Source organism: Cydia pomonella, chromosome 21, assembly GCF_033807575.1.
Source record: "Cydia pomonella isolate Wapato2018A chromosome 21, ilCydPomo1, whole genome shotgun sequence".
In the NCBI taxonomy this organism is placed as follows: domain Eukaryota; kingdom Metazoa; phylum Arthropoda; class Insecta; order Lepidoptera; family Tortricidae; genus Cydia; species Cydia pomonella.
Genome location: NC_084723.1, coordinates 11249038 through 11274862, shown reverse-complemented (window position 1 = coordinate 11274862; position 25825 = coordinate 11249038). Strand labels below are relative to the sequence as shown.

Here is a 25825-nt window from a genome sequence, read left to right as displayed (position 1 = left end):
ACAGAAATGCTGCCAATTACACTGACAAGCCAAGCCTATTGTAATTGATGATCGTTGGCAGCTCACAAAAGATTGGTAATCCTTTCCATTGTGCCCCGTCAAGGGTGCTTGATATCGAGAATATTCCACAGAATCCTGTCAAACAGCGATTGCTGTTCAAGAACAGGGATTATTTTATCTCTCCGGTACAGTAGCAAAACATTTTAAATACTATAGGACATTCTTACACAGATTGACTAAGTACAGTCAGCTGCAGAGAACAGGTACCCCCCTGCATAGAAATATTGTAGGTATGCAGGGGTGTACTTTTTCTCTGCAGCTGACCGTACCACGCTAAGCTCAAGAAGGCTTGTGTTGTGCGTACTCAGACAACAATATATATAATCAAAGAGAATTTGAAATAGAGGTGTATTCTCAGAGAAAACTTTGTAGCGAAGTAAATTTACTGCCATCTTTCGATACATAATTAAAACTTTTAGAACGAACGCCATTTGACTTTGATCCTTATTCTTTCACTGATATGTGTTCAAATTGTTAAATATTAAAAGTGCCGTGGCGCCATCTAATAATTCAAACGCCAACGGTATAGCAGCATCGTTTCGAGCGATGGCGCCATAAACTTTAGGTTGTGCCCGGTAAGATGGCGCCACTTTTTGATATTTAACAAATTGAACACATATCAGTGAAAGAATAAGGATCAAAGTCAAATGGCGTTCTAAATGTTTTAATTTTGTGTCGAAAGATGGCAGTAAATTTACGTCTCTACAAAGTTTTCTTTGACAATACACCTCTTTCAGGTCAAGAAGGTCAAAGAGCAAGGCCTCGGACGGACGGAAAGGCAGACAGACATGGCGAAACTATAAGGGTTCCTAGTTGACTACGGAATCATAAAAAGGAGCTTTAAATCAGCTAGTCTGATTTCCACCTTAATGCGGTCAAACGACATCCAAGTACTAAATTGAGCAAATCCCAATGCACACCCTCGTCTAAAACTAGCGACTCGCTGAACGCAAATTGTTTTCCCAATTTGGGAAGCAATGTAGGAAGTTTAACGCGTCCGGAACTTGCAAGCTGCAACCGCAGCGGGTCGTATGGAAGTTTTCTGTCTAAATTAAATGTTCTTTTAATAAAATCTACACTAATTTGATGCGGTTATTTACTTTATTCATTATTTAGACGTATATACCATTTTTATACTTTTAGGTACTGTACTTATCTAATACATCGGATCACACACATCACAGATATTTAAAATATGTGGGTAGCATAGAAACTTCTTTTGTATACTTACTTATTATAATAAAAACCGGACAAGTGCGAGTCGGACTCGCCCACTGAGGGGTCCGTACTTTTTTAGTATTTGTTGTTATAGCGGCAACAGAAATACATCATCTTTGGTCAACTGACTTAACTGTCTAGCTATCACGGTTCATGACATACAGCCTGGTGACAGACGGACAAACAGATAGACAGACGGACGGACAGCGGAGTCCCGTTTTACCCTTTGGGTACGGAACCCTAAAAAGGGCGATGAAATTGTGAAGTAACAGCACCATCTATCTGACACTTTATACATATACTAAATCGAACCTTTAGATGGCTTATCGATAATCGATACGTATATAATGCCCTTTTGCCGTTTCTTGCGTAATGGTACGGAATTCTTCGTGCGCGAGTCCAACTAGTACTTGGCCGATTTCAATTGTATCGATGTTTATATTGTCTGATACTGTAGTATTTAACTAAAATTAAAATACCGTTCAACTAAAAATTTATCAGAACAAATATGTATAAAGATTTTTGAAAAATAAATTTTAGTAGCAACACTTCCTATATATATAAATAGAAATAGAAATATATTTATTTGCTATTAAATGTGGTACAAAAAGGTGGTACATTATTTTTTTTTTTTTTTTTTTTTTTATTCCGAAAAGGTAAGCATTTGACCACAATCTCACCTGATGGAAAGTGCCGATGTAGTCTAGGATGGAACATGCTTACCTAAAAGATGTCTATTCACTCTCGATTTAAAAAGGTCCAAGTTATAGTGGACTGGGAATAGATTTGCAGGAAGTGAATTCCACTCCCTAGCCGTACGCATGATAAAGCTGGATGCGTAGCGTTTAGTGCGAATCAGTGGTAAAGTAACGACGTAAGGGTGAAACGCAAGTCCGCGTCTAGTCCCACGGTGGCAGAACGGAGATGGGGGGATAAGATTATGTAATCCCATCGCACACTCCCCGAAATGTATCCTGTAGAATACCGATAAACAGGCTACCTTTCTACGGTGTTCTAGGCTCTGCAGTCTAGCCTCTACCAATCTCGCATCCCCAATAAGCTTCCTAGCGCGTTTGTCTATGGAATCTAGGGTGGCTAGCTGATACTTGGCGGATCCATCCCAAAGGTGACTGCAATACTCCATACACGACCGGACTTGAGCTATGTAAAGCTGAAGAAGCTGCTCCGGTGTGAAGTACTGCTTGACCTTAGAAAGGACGCCTAATCGTCTAGCTGCAGATTTAGCCAGAGATTCAATATACGCCCCGAAGCTCAGGTTAGATGAGATACTTGTGCCAAGTAGCTGGAGATTGTTGGATATCGGTACGGATACATCCCGGAAAGTCGGAGTCAGGTCGAAAGGACTCCGTTTCGCAGAGAACAGACACGCCTGTGTTTTGGTAGCGTTGAATTTGACCAGGTTTGCGTCGCCCCAATCGGATACTACCTTAAGTGTCAAATTCAGACGGTCTACCATAGCCTGTCGATTAGATTGGACTTCCTCTTTTTTGGCCCGAGCATTGGAGAGATATCTGTCCACGACAGTGCTGTCATCGGCATACCCAAAAGTATCTGGGACTAGCATGTCGTTGATATGCAGCAGAAATAAGGTCGCGGACAGAACAGAGCCCTGAGGAACACCGGCATTAATAGCCCATTGGTCAGATGTGTAGCCATCTAACACCACCCGGATGGAACGTTCACTCAGGAAATTCTCAATCCAGTTGCACAGGCCGGCTGGTATCCCATATGCTGGAAGCTTGCTCACCAAACTTGCATGCCAGACCCGGTCGAATGCTTTAGAGACATCGAGAGATACCGCAAGGGCTTCACCGTGCCTCTCAATTGCCTCGCTCCAAAGATGGGTAGCATGCACCAGAAGATCTCCAGTCGAACGACCCCCGCGGAAGCCATACTGAGAGTCGCTGAGCAAATCGTTATCCTCTAGGTGTGTTAGGAGCCGCTTATTCAGTACACGCTCCATAATCTTGCAGAGTATGGAGGTGACCGAGATTGGTCGGTAATTGGCTGGGTCTGAACGACTACCTTTTTTGGGCACGGGTTGCACGTTTGCAAGCTTCCAACACGAGGGTACTACGCCAGTTTCGAGCGACAGGCGGTATAGGCGTGTTAAGATTGGGGACAACTCGGCTGCACAGTTTCGCAAGACAATAGCAGGGATTCCGTCGGGACCGCTGGCTTTATTCACGTCTAACGTTCGCAGTATTTTGAGGACTTCGTTTTGATGTATATGAACATCCCTCATGGAAATATTCATTTGAGGAAGCACGGGTGGAAGTTTACCGGCTGAGTCAAGACGTGAATTCTTAGCGAAAAGAGAAGCGAACAGGTCAGCTTTCTCTTTGGCTGTATGTGCTAGCGTTCCGTCAGGTTTTACCAGGGGAGGCAGTGATGGGCGGCAGAAATTTCCTTCGACCGCTTTCGCTATTTATTCGAGCCATACATATTTAGACTTTAAAAAGCCATGCAAATTGTTTTATACAAATTTAAGATTAATTGACATGATTATTTTAATCAAAACATGCATTATTAGACTTGCTATAAAGCCGTTACCATACTGAACAAAGCCATTCTGAACAATGTTTCTGGTTCATCGTACAGAGATGTTTATTGTTTGCCGTAGGTTATGACGACAGGAGCCCGATTCTGATTTAATAATCTGTTACTGTTTTGATATTATTTTGATACAACCTTGAAAACCCCTTAAGAGGGAAGAATAGGTCTAATAAAAAAATATTTTGTACTCTGGTTCCATAATTTGTTAGTACAATACACACAATATACTTACAACTACAACACTGTACAATTTACTATTTATTTAGCTTTGCGATCGTAACGAAATAACGGTATTTTTTCTATGAAATTCCATTTCGGGAGATAACGTTTTCCACTAACTAAATCTTAGCACATCACTTTGATTTTTATGTTGATCGCTTCAGCATAATACATTGTAGATTTATAGGATTCGCTTTTAAAAAATCTTTTGTTTTGCAAATAAAAATAAAAAAGCGGCCAAGTGCGAGTCGGACTCGCCCATGATAACATTTATGAAGCATTAAAAAAAACTACTTACTGGATCTTGTTCAAACCAATTTTTGGTGGAAGTTTGCATGGTAATGTATATAAAAAAAATTTTATAGTTTGATCATTCTGTTATTTTAGAAGCTACGGGGGGGAGGGGGGAGACACATTTTACCACTTTGGAAGTGTCTCTCGCGCAAACTATTCAGTTTAGACAAAAATGATATTAAAAACCTCAATATCATTTTTGAAGACCTATCCATAGATACCCCACACGTATGGGTTTGATAAATTTTTATTTATTTTATTTTATTACGTATAAAAAAAAACTACTTACTAGATCTCGTTTAAACCAATTTTCGGTGGAAGTTTGCATATAAAATATATGATGTACATTAAGTACATCATATATTTTTTTTAGTTTTATCATTCTCTTATTTTAGAAGTTACAGGGGGGGGGGGGCACATTTTTTCACTTTGGAAGTGTCTCTCGCGGAAACTATTCAGTTTAGAAAAAAAATTATATTACAAACCTCAATATCATTTTTGAAGACCTATCCATATACCCCACACGTATGGGTTTGAAGATTGTACTTTTTTTTTCTATTTTTGTGTAAAAATCTTAATGTGGTTTATAGAATATATCTACTTACCAAGTTTGAACAGAATAGTTCTTATAGTTTCGGAAAAAAGTGGCTGTGACATAAACGGACAGACAGACGGACATGACGAATCTATAAGGGTTCCGTTTTTTGCCATTTGGCTACGGAACCCTAAAAAAGAAAGGAAAACCTATAAATTTATTTTTTATAGTGTAACATACTACAAAAAAATGGAGAATGGAAAATATTTAGAAGTTAAAACCGTTCTCTCTTTTTGTATGGACGATGATGACGTGGTATAACTTCCCTCTTAAGCTGATTGTGACTATAGTCAAGTGTCAATTCCACTTTGATTGTGGTTGTTACACGACATTAAACTGAACTGAGCAAATTTCAATGCGCACCCTCATCTAAAACTACCGACTGGCTGACCAAAATTTTTTTATAATTTGCGAAACAATGTACAAGGTTGAGCGCCATCTCCTGAAGTCCCGTCTTTCTTCCTGGCGTTGTCCCGGCATATTGCCACGGCTCAAGGGAGCATGGGGTCCGCTTTGACAACTAATCCCAAGATTTGGCGTAGGCACTAGTTTTTACGAAAGCGACTGCCATCTGACGTTCCAACCCAGAGGGTAAAACTAGGTCTTGTTGGGATTAGTCCGGTTTCCTCACGATGTTTTCCTTCACCGAAAAGCGACTGGTAAATATCAAATAACATTTCGTACATAAGTTCCGAAAAACTCATTGGTACGAGCCGGGGTTTGAACCCGCGACCTCCGGATTGCAAGTCGCACGCTCTTACCGCTAGACCACCAGCGCTACCTACACACCAGCGCTACTGAAGCCCCGTGGATGATATTAATTTAAACTAGGCACCCGTGTATAGTTCGTGTCATCCACGATGACGCGCAGATTTATCAAATCTAACCTTTAATAACATGACAATACGTGTCAAGGCAAGCGTCGTCGTGAATGACATGAATACCTAGTTTAAATTATTATCATAGTTATTCCTGAGAGGTTTTCTTAGCTATATTCTTGTATGCTTGGAAGAACACCAAAACCTGAGGTCGATTCTAATTTAAGATTTTTTTTATTGCTTTGTACTGGTTTAGATACGACTTTGACGATCGTAAGTTATTTTTTAATACTTTATTTATTCACTTTTAATTTAAAATAAAGTTTAACACAACATGTCTTATTGTTAACTTATAGGGTTTATATAATAGTTGGCGAGATCGCGCGGCCCCGTCCGCGTTTGCTTAATACTGTTATTACATACTTAGTTATATTTTCCTGTCTATGTATGAGCAAAGATAATTTGAAATAAAGGTGGATTGTCAAAGACAATTTTGTAGCAACAGTACATTTACTGCCATCTTTAGAAACATGATTAAAACTTTTAGAACGCCATTTGACTTTGATCCTCATTATTTCACTGATGTGTTAAATTTGTTGAATATCAAAAAGTGGCGCCATCTTACCGGACATAACCCAAAATTTGTGGCGCCATAACTTTGGCCTTTGATCTATTAGATAGCGCTACTTATTAATATTTGACAAATTAAGCACATATCAATGAAACGATAAGGATCAAATCCAAATGGCGTTCTAAAAGCTTTAATCATTATCGATTAGCGCGCATCTCACGCGCGACTTTCGCTTCATTTCGCATCCACCAATCAGCGTAGGCGATTTTAAGGTTATATCAAAATTAAATGGTTTTAAGTTCGCCTTTTTTTTATTAAATTATAAAGTGATCGGCGATTGGCCCTAGTTATACCTGATGGAAAGTGAAGACAGGGCCTAAGATGGAGCTCACCTAGGTTATATTTTTCAGGGACATAAAGTTTTTCTTTTGTGCAATAAAATTTAAATAAATAAATAAGAGCAAAACCGTATCAAGTTCTGAAATCTGAATCCAGCTCCTAGTATCCCCTAGTTAAGCAAGGCCCTTTGTATTTCAATTATCGCGGCCGGCAAACTTAGCTTGTTCGTTGTTCTGATTTAATTGCGCTGTAGCTAACTAGGATGCTTCTTGTTTGTTCAGTTCCAAATCAGAGGGCCTACCGCGAACCACGTTCGACGGGTTGCCTCCCTGTCATACTTACGTACGAATTTACAAGTGCGACAGAGAGGCAACACGTCGAACGTGGTTCGCGGTAGGCCCTCAGATACGATATATAGGGTAGGTTTAGTTTGTTATTAGATTAGTTAAACGTGACTTAGTAACACATCTGTAAATACAATTATAGGTATCTCTACTATACAGTTTGCAGATCCAATACAGGGGGCCGATTTTTTAATTTAGAACACTCGATTTCGTGTATTTTGTTCAATTATATCTCCACTACTAGGCATTTAAATTTTCCTAATGGAATTGAAAACGAGTGGTCAATACCACTCGATTCCCAATTTCTATCACTCGTATTTAATGAAGCGGCCAAGTGCGAGTCGGACTCGCCCATGAAGGGTTCCGTTTAACTTAAAAACTACTTACTAGACTTCGTTTAAACCAATTTTCGGTGGAAGTTTGCATGGTAATGTACATCACATATTTTTTTTAGGTATATATTTTCTTATTTTAGAAGTTACAGGGGGGGGGGGGGCACATTTTACCACTTTGGAAGTGTCTCTCGCGCAAACTATTCTAAAGCTTGTACCAAAAATGAAAATTTTGGCTCAATGAACTGCTCAAATCTTGTAACTTAAATTTAAATCACTTCCTGATATTTCGTAATTCCGATGACTATGAATAATAAGCTAGACACGGAGCTTTGATGATGGAGTTAGAAGGTAACCAAAGGAACTCGATAGAAAAACACAAACACATCGAGTTCGGGCTCATTGAGAAATTCAGTCAGAAATAAAAGTGTGTCAGAAAAAAACAGATTTAAGTAACTTGTTATATCTACAATTCATAGGAATAATATGTTAAAATGTTTTGAAATTATATCCGGCACTTATCATTAACATGAAACGTACCTGTGTAAAAAGCATGCAAAATAAGCAACTTATATAATTAAATTGCTAAACGTAAAATACTCAACTCAGAGCTCAACGAGGGGGGGCGGGTTTAGGGTCGGCAACGCGCATGTAATTCCTCTGGAGTTGCAGGCGTACATAGGCTACGGAGACTGCTTACCATCAGGCGGGCCGTATGCTTGTTTGCCACCGACGTAGTATATATATATATATATATATATATAAAACTTATAAATTCCTCGTAAGTACACTTAATAGAAACCCTCAATTATGTGACTCCCATCTTATAACGCTTTTAAAAAAGCAGATGTAAAATCTACAAATTGGAGAGGCTCTTTGGAATGTCCTCAAAACCTTTGAGTGGTACCGATAATCGAATTATGATAACATTGAGATTTTATCGGTCCTCAAGGTTTTATTCGTTGTATGAAAGCAACAACCATTTTATTCTGACCCTTCGACCAGTAACAAATATGAGTATTCCGAGTTCACAATTGGTATTGCTTTGAGTTGAATGTCTGAGCTTGAAAATGAAGTTAATATAGGCTTTTCTGAGGCTTTTAGAGAGCTTATTTTACTAATAAATAAGGGCAAGGTCAAATTTTTAGATTTTATTTCGCTTCCTTTATTTATTTATAAAGGTGAGAACATCGGGTAGGCAGAGTATAGATATACCTACAACTTTGTGAAACACGAGCGTGAAACAAATTAATTAGCTATTCACATAATATTTGACGACCGGTTTGGCCTAGTGGGTAGTGACCCTGCCTACGAAGCTGATGGTCCCGGGTTCAAATCCTGGTAAGGGCATTTATTCGTATGATGAGCATGGATATATGTTCCTGAGTAATGGGTGTTTTCTATGTATTTAAGTATTTATAAATATTTATATATATCGTTGTCTAAGTATACCCTCACGAGCCTTATTGAGCTTATTGGACTTAGTCAATTTGTGTAATAATGTCCTATAATATTTATTATTATTATTATATCTCCTTGGATTTCACGGGCCTATAAATCCCGGTCTTTTGATAGGCTTGCTTGGGGATATAGATCCAATTCGTAGAGGCCCCTTAGAGAGCTTTAATGTCATATAGAACGCCTGCTGGAACCCGTTCACAGGCGCAACAATAGACACCCATGAACCGGTCGCAGCAGGCATTGGGACTATAATGATCTATGGATTGAAGTTTGGGAGGATAATGAGACTGGGTTATTGCAAAGACGTCCGGACACCTGCCATAACAATGTTTTCACTAGTTATCGAGGCAGGCGGTGACTCGCCGCCAGTGGGCGCCGTCTTCACGACGGCAGTTTCAGGGGCCCATCTAGTGAGATGGGCCCCTGAAACTGCCGTCGTGAAGACGACCAGGAGCAACACCGCTGTGAGCGGCTCAGGGTTGTCGAGAGGTGTACACCGCTTTTTACCCAGTGGCTGATAACAGCCACTGTGCCAACTCGCGTCTTATGCAAGTTTTCACTTCCACCCCTGGAGCATTTAGCTCTAACGACTCCTCTCTGGACGGCCAATGAAGGCAAGCCAGAACTGAGAGTCCTGCGGGTCCCCTTGGGGTCCACTCCGACCGACGAAGACACGTCGGAGACGGAGACCCTGACCGACTCTCGGGAGTACTCGGGTCCGTGGGGTCATTACTCCCCAACAGCTCGCCACAAGCTGCCCTGCGGATTTATTATTTATTATTATTTTCTAAAATACCCAAGATGCAGTGAGTTCAGTTCTTTTTAGGTTACAATAAAGTTCTTCGGTTCCGAGCCTTGATGGGAACTTGATACGGCCGGTAAAAAACGGACTCTAAACAGCTCAAATTGTTACAGGTAAATGGGAGCTCGGCTGGATCCTCTGCGACATCTGGATAAGTTTGGACATCCTCCTCTGCACAGCGTCCATCCTTTCCCTCTGCGCTATCAGCGTGGACCGCTACTTGGCTGTCACAAGGCCGCTGTCGTATTCTAGAAGAAGAAGGTCTAAGAAGTTGGCGCTGACGATGATCTTTTTTGTTTGGATCGCGGCTATGGCTGTTACTTGCCCACCTATGTTTGGATGGTAAGATGGTCAATTTTTTTTTTATGTCGACTGTTTTACGGTTACCACCAGTTAGACACTAACATATTCGCCTAGCGTGTGTGTAACTTACTTTTTATGCATCTCGCTTGTACTCGCATATTTAGTGCGAGCGATATGTATAGAAAGTAAGTTACGTAGACGTTAGCGAATATGTTAGTTTGATACTGCTAAGACAGTCGTGGTTCAGTAGCCTCTGATCTTCATTGTGATTGTACCAAAATCTAAATAGAAAATAAGCTATGATAATATGAAATAAGGCTACCCCAAAACTTCCAAAAAATTATACCATCAAGGTAGAAGACAGCACATGCAATAGTTTTCATTGATGCATGAGTAACCATGACTTAAAATGGCATTTTTCTTAATAGGTACGAACCAGACCATAACCAAGGTGGAGTCTGCCGCTACAACCAGAACCCCGGCTACGTCGTCTTCTCCGCTATGGGTTCCTTCTTCCTGCCCATGGCTGTGATGGTCTATGTGTACGCCAGGATATCATGCGTAGTAGCTAGAAGGCACCACCAGCTATCTACTACCACTAAATGTAATAAGGTAAGATATACATACTCTTTTAAGATACGAATCGCCTGTTGGTAAGCAAATACCATCGCCCACCGATACTTGCATCACTAGAGAGGTTGCAAATGCATTGTTAGCAGTTTATTCCACAGTTTAGCTGTGCGAGGCAGAATGGTTTAAGGCTTAGAACGCACTTCGATTAATTTTTTGCGGTTTCGGAACCGCCAAAAGTGTAACGTACGGCAGGCATCATAAGATGCACTTGCAGTCCTGAAACCGCAAGAAATGAGACTGCAACCGCAAGAAATTTAACTGAAACCACAAAAAATTTATGAAGTGCATTCTAAGCCTGAGAGAAAAGCACAATTGAAGTCTGCCTACGTGTTGGATATGGAAATGTCACGAAGAGGGATTGCGGAAAGAAGTAGCAGGGATTAATTCTCTTTTGTTCGTGGAGGCCCGGAGTCTTGAACTTTTTAAAGCTTGCAACGCCCTCGTATCCCTAAAATACACATCACATTATTTACGATGATGTATTTAAGACAAAAGGGTAAGGAAGGTATAAAAACAGGTGAACTAACACAGTAAGTTGTAACAGCGCTTAATATTGTAAATTTCGTGACATGACTACTATTTCTCTGATTTACAAACCAATATCCAATTTCTATAACGTAATATCATAATTAATGTTACTATTATTCTTGTGCAAGTTTTTACAGAGCCATTTACTAATCAAAGAAATAAAGTCAATACCGAAATACAAAATACACTTACAAATAATTTAATTGAAAAAGTATTATACAGTGGTTTCTCTACTTACTAGGAATTGTTATTAGAGAAATAAAAGACTGCTAACGTGGGTTAAATAAGATTCATAAACGTTCTAGTTCTTCGTTACCAGTGGCCATGCTGTCACATCACGGCCATGCAAGTCAAATGAGCCCAAGATGTCGATTCTAATGTTACTGTATGTTTTAGTTTTGATATGACCTTGATAATTGGCGCACATCCCACGCACGCCCAGTGGAGCGACACTCCTCCTTTCTGGCATTCTCGGCTCTGTTCTGCTCAGCATTGCTCCGAGCAATTATTAGGGTTGGCACAACTTGACGTCTCTGCGTGCCCAACCACACATAAGATAATGACGGATATTTTAGGAAGTGTCATTTCTGTACGGTAATAAGTACTATCATTTACTCTGTGGTACGAGTGCATGACTTTTAATTTGATTTCGCATCCATCAATCAACGCGAGCGATCTTCAAGGTCAAGGTATCAACATAGAATCAAAACCATAACCATTCTTAAATCTGAATTGAGTTCTTAGTTAACATTTGGCGCCACAACACGTAACTTCAAAGTGTAATACAATTACACAGACTGCTTTGAATATAAAGCACGCATTCGTAATAAACACGACGTTACTTCTGGTAGTGTAGTGTAAGCTCTGCTATTTCCATAACATTATTTACATTAGGGTGTCCCTTTTTACGATTTTCGGAAATTAATAACGCATTATCTAAATTGGTTTCTGGGAATTTCTATTTAAAGTTGTTCTTCTAACTTTTGTTATCAAGTTCTTCCCACTGTGTACGGATTTCGTATGAACATCATTATGCTATCTTCGACAGACATATGCTCAGCTAAAAGGAATGTTATCGAGGAATCTTTTATTTTGTTTTATACTGAACGAGATTCACTAATGAGCGTCAGGATGGCGGGTGAACCTCAGCAAATTTGAACGAAATTTTTATAAACATATTGTTTTACAGAGGTACACTGAAGGGACAATATAACTACATACTTCTAGTGCGGTATAATCCAAGATTTCATAGGTCCACAATAATATGGCACTTTAAAAAAAGTGGGTGTCGAAATAAAAGGTTAGCTTAGGTAAAGTTTATTGTCGTCCATTGTCATCGTGGCGGTCGGCATTTGCAAACTAAGATAAGGAATCCTAAATGCATTCTAATTGGTTATCTTTATGAGGAGGCGAAGTTTAGCTTAAACAACAACAACTGATAAACTGTCCTTACTACTCATTGTATCATTACCTGCTTTTACCCTTTTCATAATTAAGATAAAAATTCTAAATGCATCGTAATTGATTATCTCTATGGGAGGCGGAATTTAGCTCGCTCGTAAGGATTGAGGCAAAAAATGTCTGGACTGCTTCACCGCGAATGACCCCGATTGTACACTGATTTCTATTAAAGATACACTGAGGTATATAAATGTTTCGTTCAAATTTGCTGAGGTCCACCCGCCATCCTGACGCTCACGATCACAACATAGTCTAGTTTACCAACAATATTAACCTACCAACCAAAATAATAACAAGCAACTAGTGTCCTTATCGTGAACCTATGTCATCTAAGCTCTGAGATTGTCCCCAAAACTAATTTTGCGGCGACATAATCCTAATTTCGTTGCCACAATAGGCGTTAATACCACGCTGCGCGTTGTGAGCATCTAGACACGAAAACTGCTACCAGTATTATCAAAACCACATTTACTAGGCAATTTTAGCCACATAACCTCTGAACGTAATTTACAAATTTAGCTTTGCCGTTCAATAAGAGTAATATAAAAGGAAAATGTTCTGTAAGCTGGCTTTTTTTACTGTAATAATAAGTTGGCAGACACACCACAAATGACGTGTCATGTAGACGTGTAATTTCAAATGTTGGATCCAACATCCGAATTTAAGTTCAAGATAGCGCTGTAATAAAAGGTTTTATTATAATGCAGTGTAATGTATGGGTGCATTAACATTTACTTAATGTTGAATATGAGTTGAACATTAAAAGTAAAAAGTGCAAAACCTTGCATTACGAATTACGACTTACAGATGAGTCCCAACCCGACCCAACCCGTTGAGCCGACCCGATCTCGTGTCAATCGGACGCGAGGGGTTATTATAAAATGTATACTCACATGTTGGAAGAATCAATTTAAATTCTAAATTTAAACTTTTAATGTTGTTATTTTCTTGGTAGGGAATAATAGAAGTATGTATATATAGGCCCTGGGATGTATATAAAATTAACAAAGGGCTTCAGGATTTGTACCTACGTCTAATGTAAAAAAAAACTGTTTAAGATCAGCACGAAATATTTACTAAATGGAACATTACTTAAAGTTGACTCATAACTGAATAGTGTAATTGGTAAAACGATCTTAGAATAAGGAGTTTCTAATGGGTTGATGTAGCTTTAAGTACCATTTAGTCTGATTGTGATACTGATTCTGTTAATAAAATCGAATCTTAATAAAAATGCTAAAATAAAAACATTTTGGGGTACGGTTGTATTGTTCATTGATGACATTAGACACTGCCAATTCAACTAAAGAATCTGTTAAAAATCATTAAGTAGGTATTAATCTTGCGTTCCTTAAATATCTTGTTTGCAAAGTAGGCCGGCACAATCAAAGTTTGAACACTTGTGCCGTAACTCAAAATTTACCAGGGATTTAATAAAGGTGACATTCGGATGGTGACTTCAGCAGCGTTGCTGTTGCAGCGTTAAGGTATCGTTCGGATTCAGACTGCACCAGGATATTGCGGCGCGACATTGCTGTCGACTGCATTGCTACTTCAAATGTCTAAATTCCAAGCAGCGACAACGGTATTGACAATTACTGCAGCAATGCAGTTCGCAGTTATCGCGAGGCAGTGATACCGACTGCATTGAATGTCATGCAGGAAATCCCAAAAAGGTACTTTTTATCAAGAAGTTAACAATAAATTTGCAGTCGGCAGCATTACTGCAGCAATAATGTCGCGCTGTAGTAATATAAAAGAGGATATGATAGATAGAACACATCCATAACTCAGAAACCAATATTTGGGAAATGATAACACAAATAAATGCCTTAACTAGGATTCGAACCCTCTTGCTTCGAAGCCAGGGTCTTTACCGACTAGGCTAAGGGCCAATGAAAGTCAAAAAGAAGTACCTACTTAGGGCGACATGTATTGCAACTCTGAGGTACAGAGCATTATATACAAAAGAGTCTGGAATTTCCTGGATTCAAAGGGCAATGAACGGGGGTTGGGTTAATGAACTTTAAAGGGCCGTCACAATAGATAACTGCCTGGTCGACGTGGCATTCAAAGGCCCACAATACCCCAAATAATAATAAAAGGGGCAGTAACGTTGCTCGAGTCGACGGCGTCGACGCTGCAAACAACGCTGCTACAGTCGCCATCCAAATGTAACCTTAATGATCCTGCTGGGCCAAAGATTAACTTTTCGCTTGAAAGTAAGATAAATCGGATAGAAGTATCACTTGGCCATTACTTTAGATGGATAATGAGTTTGGTGACTTTCAATTCGTTACAAAGGCAATAGGAGAATTTATGATGATTACATTTCATTGTGTCTTTCACCCTGAATAGGTTCAAAAGGTCAGTATGAAAAATACAGATTTATGTTCTTTGGAGACAGGACATTGATTTTAGAATTCAAGCTTCGTGAGAAAACATGCATACACACGCGAAGACATTCAAAGATGTATGTGAAGTCCACGACCCGCATTGGGTCAGCGTGGGGACTATAGCCCAAAGTGTCGAACCCCCTCGCGCATGAGAGGAGGCCTGTGCCCAGCAGTCGGACGTATATATATGCTGAATTATTTTATAGGTAAAGAGAATATTACTTATTTTTATTCTCAAGTTAGGTCGTTTATAACATTATTATAAAAGGTAAATATACATATCTTAACGGCACCAATCTTTTGACATTTAAAAGTAAATTTGGAGTATTTTTGATATTTCAACGATACCTGTAAAATTTCTACCGCTTTAACCTTTAAAAGTTGAATGTCCAATTCGTCTTTTATGGTTTCTTTGTATTTAATGAAAGCTGCTGCAATTGGTTTCAATATTATTAACCAATTAAAACTATGGTTTTTTGCTCCAGTCATGTAATGTATGGCGCCATTCATTTCCAAACTAACAAATATCAATAAAAAAGTAAACCTAAGCAGTACCCCTAGTGTAAATATTTTCGACAGCGAAACGTGACGTACGCGTTTGCGTTAAGTGTCATTTTGTATGAGATTTTTGACTTTCCAAAACGTCCCGCTTGGCGCGCTGTTCAAAAACCCATACAAAATGAGACTTAACGCAAACGCGTACGTCACGTTTCGCTATCGACTAAATTTACACTAGGGGTACTGATTAGTTTCAGTAATATGTCATATGGATCGTTTCTCGAAATCAAAAATGTATTGAGAGCTCCTGTAAGATTAGCTGTAAAAATACTCTACTCCTCTAAATATAATCTCGGTACATTTTTATATTTTTTATATTCCGTTGCTGGGATATAATCAATAAGACGATTCTGAAAAAGATCCTCTTCTAATGCAGGTTAATACTTCGCAACTAATCTACTATAAGCCAAGTATTTAGAATGTTAGTTATCTGACACTAGGCTTAGCAGCCATTAATTGTCAACTTCAATCGTAATTAGTAACGACATAGGTGATATTTACGGCACAAGTTAATTAATAACAGAATAACAAGATACCATCACCATATATATATATATATATATATTATAATTATTACCTAAAGGCTCTCTGATGGATCGCCACAAAGTGCCGTCAAAACAACGTTTACTTGATCAGCCGAGCTTTTACTAAGTCAGCTGTTTATATGTACTATCATCAGATATATCAGAGCAGCCAAGGTGCATGCTCATAAATATCTGAACACTCCTCTATTATCAAGTGCGTGTTCAGATATTTCTGAGCACCTCGGCTTCTCCGATACATTTGTCGGCGACTGTACATCTCTGAAGTACTAAGCCATACGTTTTCTATGCGAAAAACTTACTATGACTACTCGTATTATTAGGGTTCCGTAGCCAAATGGCAAAAAACGGAACCCTTATAGATTCGTCATGTCCGTCTGTCTGTCCGATTCTGTCACAGCCACTTTTTTCCGAAACTATAAAAGCTATACTGTTCAAACTTGGTAAGTAGATGTATTCTATGAACCGCATTATGATGTTCACACAAAAATAGAAAAAAAACAATAAATTTTGGGGGTTCCCCATACTTAGAACTGAAACTCAAAAAATCTTTTTTCATCAAACTCATACGTGTGGGGTATCTATGGATAGGTCTTTAAAAATGATATTGAGGTTTCTAATATCATTTTTTTCTAAACTGAATAGTTTGCGCGAGAGACACTTCCAAAGTGAAAAAATGTGTGTCCCCCCCCCCCCTGTAACTTCTAAAATAACAGAATGAAAAATCTAAAAAAAATATATGATATACATTGCCATGCAAACTTCCACCGAAAATTGGTTCGAACGAGATCTAGTAAGTAGTTTTTTTTTAATACGTCATAAAAATTAAAAAAAAAAAATTTTTCATCAAACCCATACGTGTGGGGTATCTATGGATAGGTCTTCAAAAATGATATTTAGGTTTCTAATATCATTTTTTTCTAAACTGAATAGTTTGCGCGAGAGACACTTCCAAAGTGAAAAAATGTGTGTCCCCCCCCCCTGTAACTTCTAAAATAACAGAATTAAAAATCTAAAAAAAATATATGATATACATTACCATGCAAACTTCCACCCAAAATTGGTTTGAACGAGATCTAGTGAATAGTTTTTTTTTAATACGTCAATAAATTAAAAAAAAAATTTTTTCATCAAACCCATACGTGTGGGGTATCTATGGATAGGTCTTCAAAAATGATATTTAGGTTCCTAACATCATTTTTTTCTAAACTGAATAGTTTGCGCGAGAGACAGTTCCAAAGTGGTAAAATGTGTGTCCAAAGTGGTAAAATGTTGAACAAGATCTAGCAAGTAGATTTTTTTTTAATACGTCTTAAATGGTACGGAACCCTTCATGCGCGAGTCCGACTCGCACTTGGCCGCTTTTTTAGATTTTCACTAAATACTACAGCCGGGCTAGCAAATGACTGGCGCGACAGTATCTCGCGGTGAGATAGACTACCCATCCCTCTTTTTAATTTTAATTTTAATTTAGTGGTGCATCAGTTTTTAGTGAGTGGGCTACTGCGGACTTACATCAACGAAGACGTGCACTGTATGCCTTGTATGAGGAACGGCGGTTTAACACGAGTGATGAATTTAAAGAACATGTCAAGCAATATTCGAAAAAGTTTAAAATAGATTGTCATATAGCTAAGCGAAATTATCTAAGTCAAAGAATAAAAAATAGTACCAACATTATTAAAGCAACCTGGAAAGTAATCAATGTGGAGACTGGTCGCTCGAAACACAGAGTGAATGATTTTAAACTAAATATTGATAACAAAATTATAGATTCCAATTTAGAAGTAGCTACAGAATTTGAAAATTTTTTCACTGACGTACCAGTTTTCACAACTAAGGATTTAAATTCATCACCCTCATCTGCTGTTACTCTATTAAAAGATAACGCTCCAGAGTGTTGTGGAGATTTTCATTTTGAACGTGTTTGTACCTCCGATGTAGTAAAGGCGTTTAATTCGGTTAATGTCAAAAAAACGAATGACCTCTGGGGAGTCTCTGTCCATGCTGTCAAATCCTTAGTAGAAATTATAGCGCCTGACTTAGTAATTATATTTAACAACAGTGTTGATTGCGGCGAGTTTCCTGATTTAATGAAAGATAGTAAAATAACTCCTTTATTTAAATCGGGTAGCAACTCTGACCCCACTAACTTTAGACCGATATCTGTGCTACCAACGTTCAGTAAGATTTTTGAAAAATTAATTCTTTCTCAATTAGTACGACATTTTAACGTCAATAATTTAATGCATAATAAGCAGTTTGGTTTTACTCGGGGTCGCTCGACAACCGATGCTGGTGTTGAGCTAATTAAGCATATCTTCGATGCCTGGGAGGAGTCACGAGATGCTATAGGTATCTTCTGTGATTTGTCTAAGGCCTTCGACTGCGTTTGTCATGAAACATTAATCAGGAAACTACACTATTATGGAGTTAGAGGAGCGGCACTGGATTTACTTAAGTCCTACTTAAATGGTAGAATACAAAGGGTCGATGTGAATGGACAGCGATCACCGGGGTCATTGGTCTCTATGGGTGTACCACAGGGGTCAATATTGGGACCTTTCCTGTTCCTTATCTACATAAATGACTTGCCATTCCTTGTAAAGACCCACCATGATATAGTATTGTTTGCAGACGACACTTCACTTATTTTCAAAGTCAAACGACAGCAACAAGCTTACAATGATGTAAACGATGCTATTTCTAAAGTAGTAAATTGGTTCAATGTTAATAATTTATTGTTAAATGAGAATAAGACTAAATGTATTAAGTTTGTCACTAGTAATGTAAGGCATGTACAAACAAGTGTCATTGTGAAGGATGAGGAATTGGTATTAGTTGATAGTACAGTTTTTCTTGGTATAACTTTAGATTCTAAACTCCAGTGGGGTCCCCATATTGCTACTCTTTCGAATAGACTGAGTTCTGCAGCTTTTGCAGTAAGCAAAATCCGTCAGTTAACTGATGTCAAAACAGCTCGATTAGTATATTTTAGTTACTTCCATAGCATTATGTCATATGGTATTTTACTGTGGGGTGGTGCTTCAGAGATAAATACCATTTTTGTTCTGCAGAAGAGGGCTATTCGAGCAATATATAAAATGAACCATAGAGACTCACTGAGAGATAAATTTAAGGAAATTGACATCATGACAGTGCACTGTCAATACATTTATGAGAATATTCTGTATGTGCATAAAAATATTGCCGATTTTAAGAAAAATTGTGACATTCATAATATTAATACTAGAAATAAACATAAGCTCGCCGTGCCCTTCACTCGGCTCCATAAAATTAAAAAATCATTCATGGGTAATTGTGTGAGATTTTATAATAAACTTCCAAACCATATTACTGAGTTACCAATTAATAAATTTAAGAATCATGTAAAGCGTAAACTTATTTCTAAAGCTTATTATACCACACAAGACTACATGAATGATAAAACAACGTGGGATTAATTGTGATTCGAAATGATTAATTATTTATTATATTTGAATAATGATGATGAAATGGATATTCCAATGCATGTATTTCCTTTGTTGTTTTTATTATATTTGTTTGACATTTAGAATTTATTCTAGAAACAATCTAGACTAGTATTTTTTATACATTTTTTTTTTGTATGACTGTATTTTGTGAAAGTTTTAGTATTAAATTTGATCTATGAATTATATTCATTAGTATTATATATGGAATAATATTTACAACATCAATAAATTGCTCTGATAATTAGATTAAGATAATTATATGTAATACTGTCTTACTATTCATAAGTGCTTGTTGCTAGGCCTACATGAATAAAGTATATTTGAATTGAATTGAATTGAATTAATATAGTTACAAAAATATGTGATAGGCAAACTTTTCGTCAAGATAGAATGCTAACGAGCGCGTTGAAAATTTAACAATTGATTCAAGCTTGCCCAAAGTGAAAGTCGTGCGTGAGATTTACGCCAATCATCGAGACGATTGCCAAGGTCGTGTCAAAACTAGATAAAATCCGTAACAAGATATTTTATCTGAATTGGCCTCAAGCGCTAATTTGTCCATTGTTTAATTGTTTATGTCTAGTTTTCCTAATATTCGAAGCAAATACACGACCTCCCCAATAGTTTACTCAAACCACATCATCACGTCTAGTTCAAAACGAAATACCATGTCAGGGACCTTTGCCGACTTGGGATGTTTTAGACCTGTTGTAATCTAACTCATGTGTATATGTACGTGAAAACCCGTATAACCATGTATGTTTGTTTGTTCCAGAAAGGCAAGCTCTCCTGCATTCGGACCGAATCTGATTCCGGATCAGATAAGCTCTCCCTACGGCAGAGTGCCTCCAAACAAACATCAAAGTCCACCCAACAAAGCGACTGCTCCTCGCAAACCGACAAGTGCCCCTGCTGCTTCCACGCAGAGAAAAAACGACCCAAAAACAGAAAGGACAAAGAATCAAAGTCCTATAACGAGGTTACCTTCAAAGCAAATTTTAAATATAAGAACACGATCCGACATCGAACGCATTCCATTAGGGACCATTCAGAAAACAATCGCGTATCGTCTTTAAGACGGGAAACGAAAACTGCTCAAACATTAAGTTTAGTCGTTGGGGGTTTCGTCGCTTGCTGGCTGCCATTTTTCCTGTACTATTTGCTGACACCATTTATCCCTTCCAATTATGTAAATCCGGTATTAATGTACATTTTGACTTGGCTGGGATGGTTTAATTCGGCCATCAACCCGTTTATTTATGCGTTTTATTCCCCCGATTTTAGGTTAGCGTTTTGGCGGCTTACTATCAGAAAATGTACGAGGAATAAACGCTAATTTTCTCAAATATGTAAGTAATAGAAACAAGCGTTACTTTGCTGAAATCCATACTAAATAAAACAAAAAGATTACTTTGCTCATCTAGTGTGCTAGTCAATCAGTGTTAACACATTATACTTGCGTATTTTTACATGTAATTAATGTTCAACCCTCCCACCGCAAAAATAAATACCTACGCTAATAGATATTATAAACCACCACCAAAAGTACAAAACTCGACCCCTATTTTGCCTGGTTCTCCAAATCATCGCGTAAATTATTTTGCTGAACGTCATTTCCCAACCAATTTTTCGCATAATTTCATTTCGCCGAATGATCACATCCCCACCTAACAGTTAGCTAAACTTTTTAAAACGCATAGTTTTAGGTAGTATAATCAATTTGTAAGTCTAATACGAAACATATAAAGTTTATTTTTGTAATCTAACATCGTTCGTTGCTAAAAAAGTCGGTTCTGGCACTCGCCGGCCACTACAGTACTCGGTTTCGCGCGCTGTTAGATCGCAGTTTTCCTAACACGCTCCTCCTCGCTTGGCTCGTCGTCGCAGTCGCACCTATCTTGTTGTCAAATGACTAGACGTTATCGTATTAATTTTGCGAAAGAAATGTATTCCAAATGTTGTATGACAAAATAATAATCTACTTAACAATAATTCTACCAAGTAGACGTTATCATAATGAAAGTTTGCCGAATGTTGGTTGCCAAAGTAAATCATCTGCGAAAAGTTGGTTGCAAGTGAAATTCGGCCAATAAAACTTCGGCGAAAAGGCAGAACACCGTTTTGCCTCTCTTTTGTGTTTTTTAGATAATTTTCTCAGTATGGAAAACTTAATTGCATTTTAAATGTGAATAGAATAGATTTCTATGTAATATGTGTAAAAAGACTTATATTTGTTTTTAGTACAACGATGTCTAAGTTATAAATCTAAAGATAGGCAGTTAGATATAAATCTTTGATAACTGTAGAAATACTCGTAATTAACCATATTAAATTTGTTTAAATTTAAGAAATGAGTGCCATAATGTACATTTTAAGTTTTTTTTACAATTAATTACTCCTCTAAGGTCAATGTAGGCCTTTGTCCCTCAGTACACCTGCATGAAATAAGGTATTTTTAGAGAAAGTGTGATGAAAATTCATTTATTTATGATTCAAAGTTATCTACTTAAAAAAGAATAGTCTGTAGGGCTAAGATGGTCGGCTCTTTATCATTTGTCACCATGCCTGTCACGTTCTAACAAGTATGTAAGCGCGAAAGTGACAGGCATAGTCACAAGTGATAAAAATGGAACCATGATACCGCCGCTGATCATAATGTGACGTTTGATCTGACTGGTTTGATCATAATGTGACGTTGCCAACCCACACAGCGGGCGCTTATATATATTGACCAGTTTCTGGAGTGCACCGTTTTTGTCTGGTGGTTTTGGTTGCTATGTGTTAAGTTATAACTCTAATTACCAATAATTACCTATTACCCAAGGTACTTTATTTATTACATCGAAGTTTGAACATAATAAATTATAGTGGCAGATTATAAATTATCACGCTGACAGATTCCATTTAAAATGTTCCAGACTCTAAACATAATCTTTAAATATTTCCCTAAATGGGATTGCTTACACTAATCGACCTTAAAAAAGTTTTATCCTATAGACGCCCATGCCTATAAAAAGGTCCCCCATTCCGTTCTATTTTGAATCTTTATTTTGATAAATCAAAGTTGTATTTGGCTTGGCAAGGTTTGATGTGTAGGCTAGGGGATAGAAAGGTATTTTGTATATTCATTAAGTTTTCGACGTGCATTGTTACAAATCATTCGTATGAGGTAGATACCTATAATACGTTATACTTCTGACTGAACCTACGGCAACTTAATCGTTTTTGCAAAAAGCACTATAAATTGAATAGGTGTGTATATTTTTGTTTTCTTCACATGTTTATTTGACACCAATGTTAATAAATTTTTAAATCGTTTTAACTTCGGTAATTGTATTATTTGGTTGAAATTAAATATTAGGAACATTATTAAATAAAATCTAAGCTTATTTTAACGATTGCTCATATTTTTATTTTTATTTTTTAGATACATATTGTAAAACTAAATTATCGATTTAATCAGTTAGAACATAAATAGATTTTTTATACATCTTCTAAAAACCTAGTTTTTAAAGCCGATAAAATATAATGTAATATAAAAATATATTACGTATAAATAATTATTAGAATCATAAGGAAATTCTAAATTCTTTTGTATTAAAACTTAAATTATGATATGAAATGTATGTATACTAATTATTGTAGTCAATTAGGACTGCAAATTTTGTGATAAATAAATAAAATAAAACATTATAAATATTTACTGCCTTTTTCTTACATCCTGTATGTTCGAAATTAAACTTAATTGAGGCATATTTCAAAATATTTAAAAAATACCGGTTACACTCACGTGAATTAGAGTCAGACCAAGATAAGTTGGCAGCGATTTTGGCAGCCCAGACAGACAGTGCAGGTGTTATTTTAAACATCAAACTACTATGAAGTTATGACGTTTACTTCACACTTGCACAGGCTATCAAAATCGTTGACAACTTATCCTAGTCTAATAGACAGACGTCGCTCTTCGCCGATGCGCATGTGCAGTGCACAGAGTGCATTAAGGTGAAGAAATGTATACATATTTATGAACTCGAGGGTACAACAACACAGTACACTATAATTAAAGTAACGACGCTAAGCACGAAGAATTTCGTACTTTGACCTGCCTGTTTCCATATCTATCGCACAAGCATTAATATGTCGCAGGGAAATGATGAAAACAGAGATTTGAACAAAACTCTAAGGATTTTGTCAAATTCCTAAACAAATCTAGTGAAATGACAAAGCGTGTGGCGCTAATTGGCCGGTTTTATCTTTTCACTAAACAGAGTCAGTGATTTGGTCAAATGACTGATTTTTTTAGGGAAATGATGATATGGACTCGCCATTTTAACATCCTGCGTGATTTGATTTTATCCCTTAGAGATTTGTTCAAATCTCTGTTTTCATTTCACTGCGACAAATATATAAGATTGCTGTCCTGCCGATAATGCCGTTGGTCAATGTCTCTGTGCGAGCGTGATCGCAATATAATTATACGCGTGTGATAGAGATAGCGAATGGCGGGTTGACGTACGATATTATCCGTGCTTACCGTCCTTATTTTAGTCATATCACACATTGGAGAAGTATATCCACTCACATGATTCCGATTTTAACAAAAGGTGCCATGAATTGCTCTGACATTTTGCAGATACGACGGCACCGTGGCATGTTATTTTCAAAAATCGATAACTTTGTTTCTGCTAAAGCATTTGCAACATTTCTTTTTATTTTATAAAGAAAAAAACTAAGAAATTTATTTTATGCTATACTTATGTGCTGTTATAATAAAAATTACATAAAGTTAACCCAATGAAATAATTACAGATTTTTAGTAGAAAATTATTTTTTATAAAAATCTAAAGCAATATGCCTGGGCCTATAGTTGTGCCGTTCTCGAGAACGTTCTCCGATTACTATGGGCAATGTTCTCGCGCGAGAATATTTTCCATACATAACGGAGAACGTTCTCGAGAACGGCACAACTATAGGCCCAGGCATTAGAGCGCACGTCTTGTAACAGAGGCGTAAGTGAAGTCTGCCCATTTCACGCCCAAAAAGAATAAAAGGAAATTATATATTAAAAGGAATTCACTTCACAAAGTTAGGGAAATAACGAGCCCTCGTGATTTCCGGAAAACGGAAAGTTGGTTACAAACAGGAAGGTTGGATTACGTGACTTTTGCTTTACAACAGTAATTGTAAATTTTCTATTTATAGCTTGTTTAAGGTGCAGTAAGATCGTGTTCTTTCACTTTCACTGGGTGTATGCGAGAGCGAGATGGAAATGTAAGTGCGTGCCGGGAGCCCTATATAAGTTTAGTAATGTCTAGTCTTTCTTTCTTTCTAGTAGTCTAGTGAGTCTAGAAATGAGTTCATTTTCAGAGTATGTGGTCTCGTCTACGGTGACGTGTACACATAAGGAGTGTGTGATCTCGTCTACGGAGACGTGTACACATAAGAAGGAGTGTGTGATCATGTCTACGGTGACGTGACACATAAGAAAGAGAGTGTGATCACGTCTACGGAGACGTGTACACATAAGAAGGAGTGTTTGATCTCGTCTACGGTGACGTTGTTCGAGGTTGGTGACACGTGTAGTATGACAAAAGAAAGTTTCATTATGAGTTTAAACGTCCAAGATGTAAATTAGATGTCCTTCTGGACATTAAATAATTTAATCTCTTTCTGTTTATAAGTACCTACTTAATAATATTCATACATGCGAAAACCGCGTAGGTATCAAGAAACCTTGAGTCCACGGATTTCGGTAACACTTTATCAGGTTCATTGAAGTACAAAGGGTTCGTCACAAAAGAAGTGACACGGATCTTTGGGTTTCCGCGAACCTATTTTAATAATCTTCGAAATATGTTTTGTAACAACTAAATTCAACCTTAGGATTTTACTGTCAAGGTTCAATTTTAAAGAAACGAAAATAAGGGTTAGTCCTTGTTATTCACAAAGTTGCGTGGCTTGACTCGTATTGTCATGTCATTAAAGGTTAGATTTGATTAAAAAAAAAGGTCAAATGTAGGCTACATACATTAATAATATGACAATACGATTCAAGGCATGCATCGTCATGAATGACACGGTCTATATACAACGATATATAATAACAGATTTCTGCAGGTTACACGCGGTGGCTACCTTACGCATCACGTCCCGACACAGTAGACCTTTTGATTGAATACTCGCAAATACTTATACTAAACGGGCGAAATGCATGCGTGAATGATAGCAAAATGACTGATGAATTTAATATAAAAAAAAAAGGTTTGAATTGAGCACCTTA

The 25825-nt window shown here is 37.5% G+C and overlaps 1 protein-coding gene across 2 annotated transcripts in view; it reads left to right on the top strand.

Annotated features, from left to right (window-relative positions):
* Nucleotides 1–22563, top strand: part of LOC133529651 (tyramine receptor 1-like) — a 115172-nt gene extending 92609 nt beyond the window's left edge. For both annotated transcript variants that reach the window (XM_061867419.1, XM_061867418.1), the window contains exons 3-5: nt 9744–9972; nt 10362–10545; nt 20321–22563. In XM_061867419.1, coding sequence (XP_061723403.1) covers nt 9744–9972; nt 10362–10545; nt 20321–20881 — 974 coding nt within the window. In that variant the 3' untranslated portion in view covers nt 20882–22563. The remainder of the gene's footprint in view (nt 1–9743; nt 9973–10361; nt 10546–20320) is intronic.
* The last annotated feature ends 3262 nt before the right edge of the window (nt 22564–25825 follow it).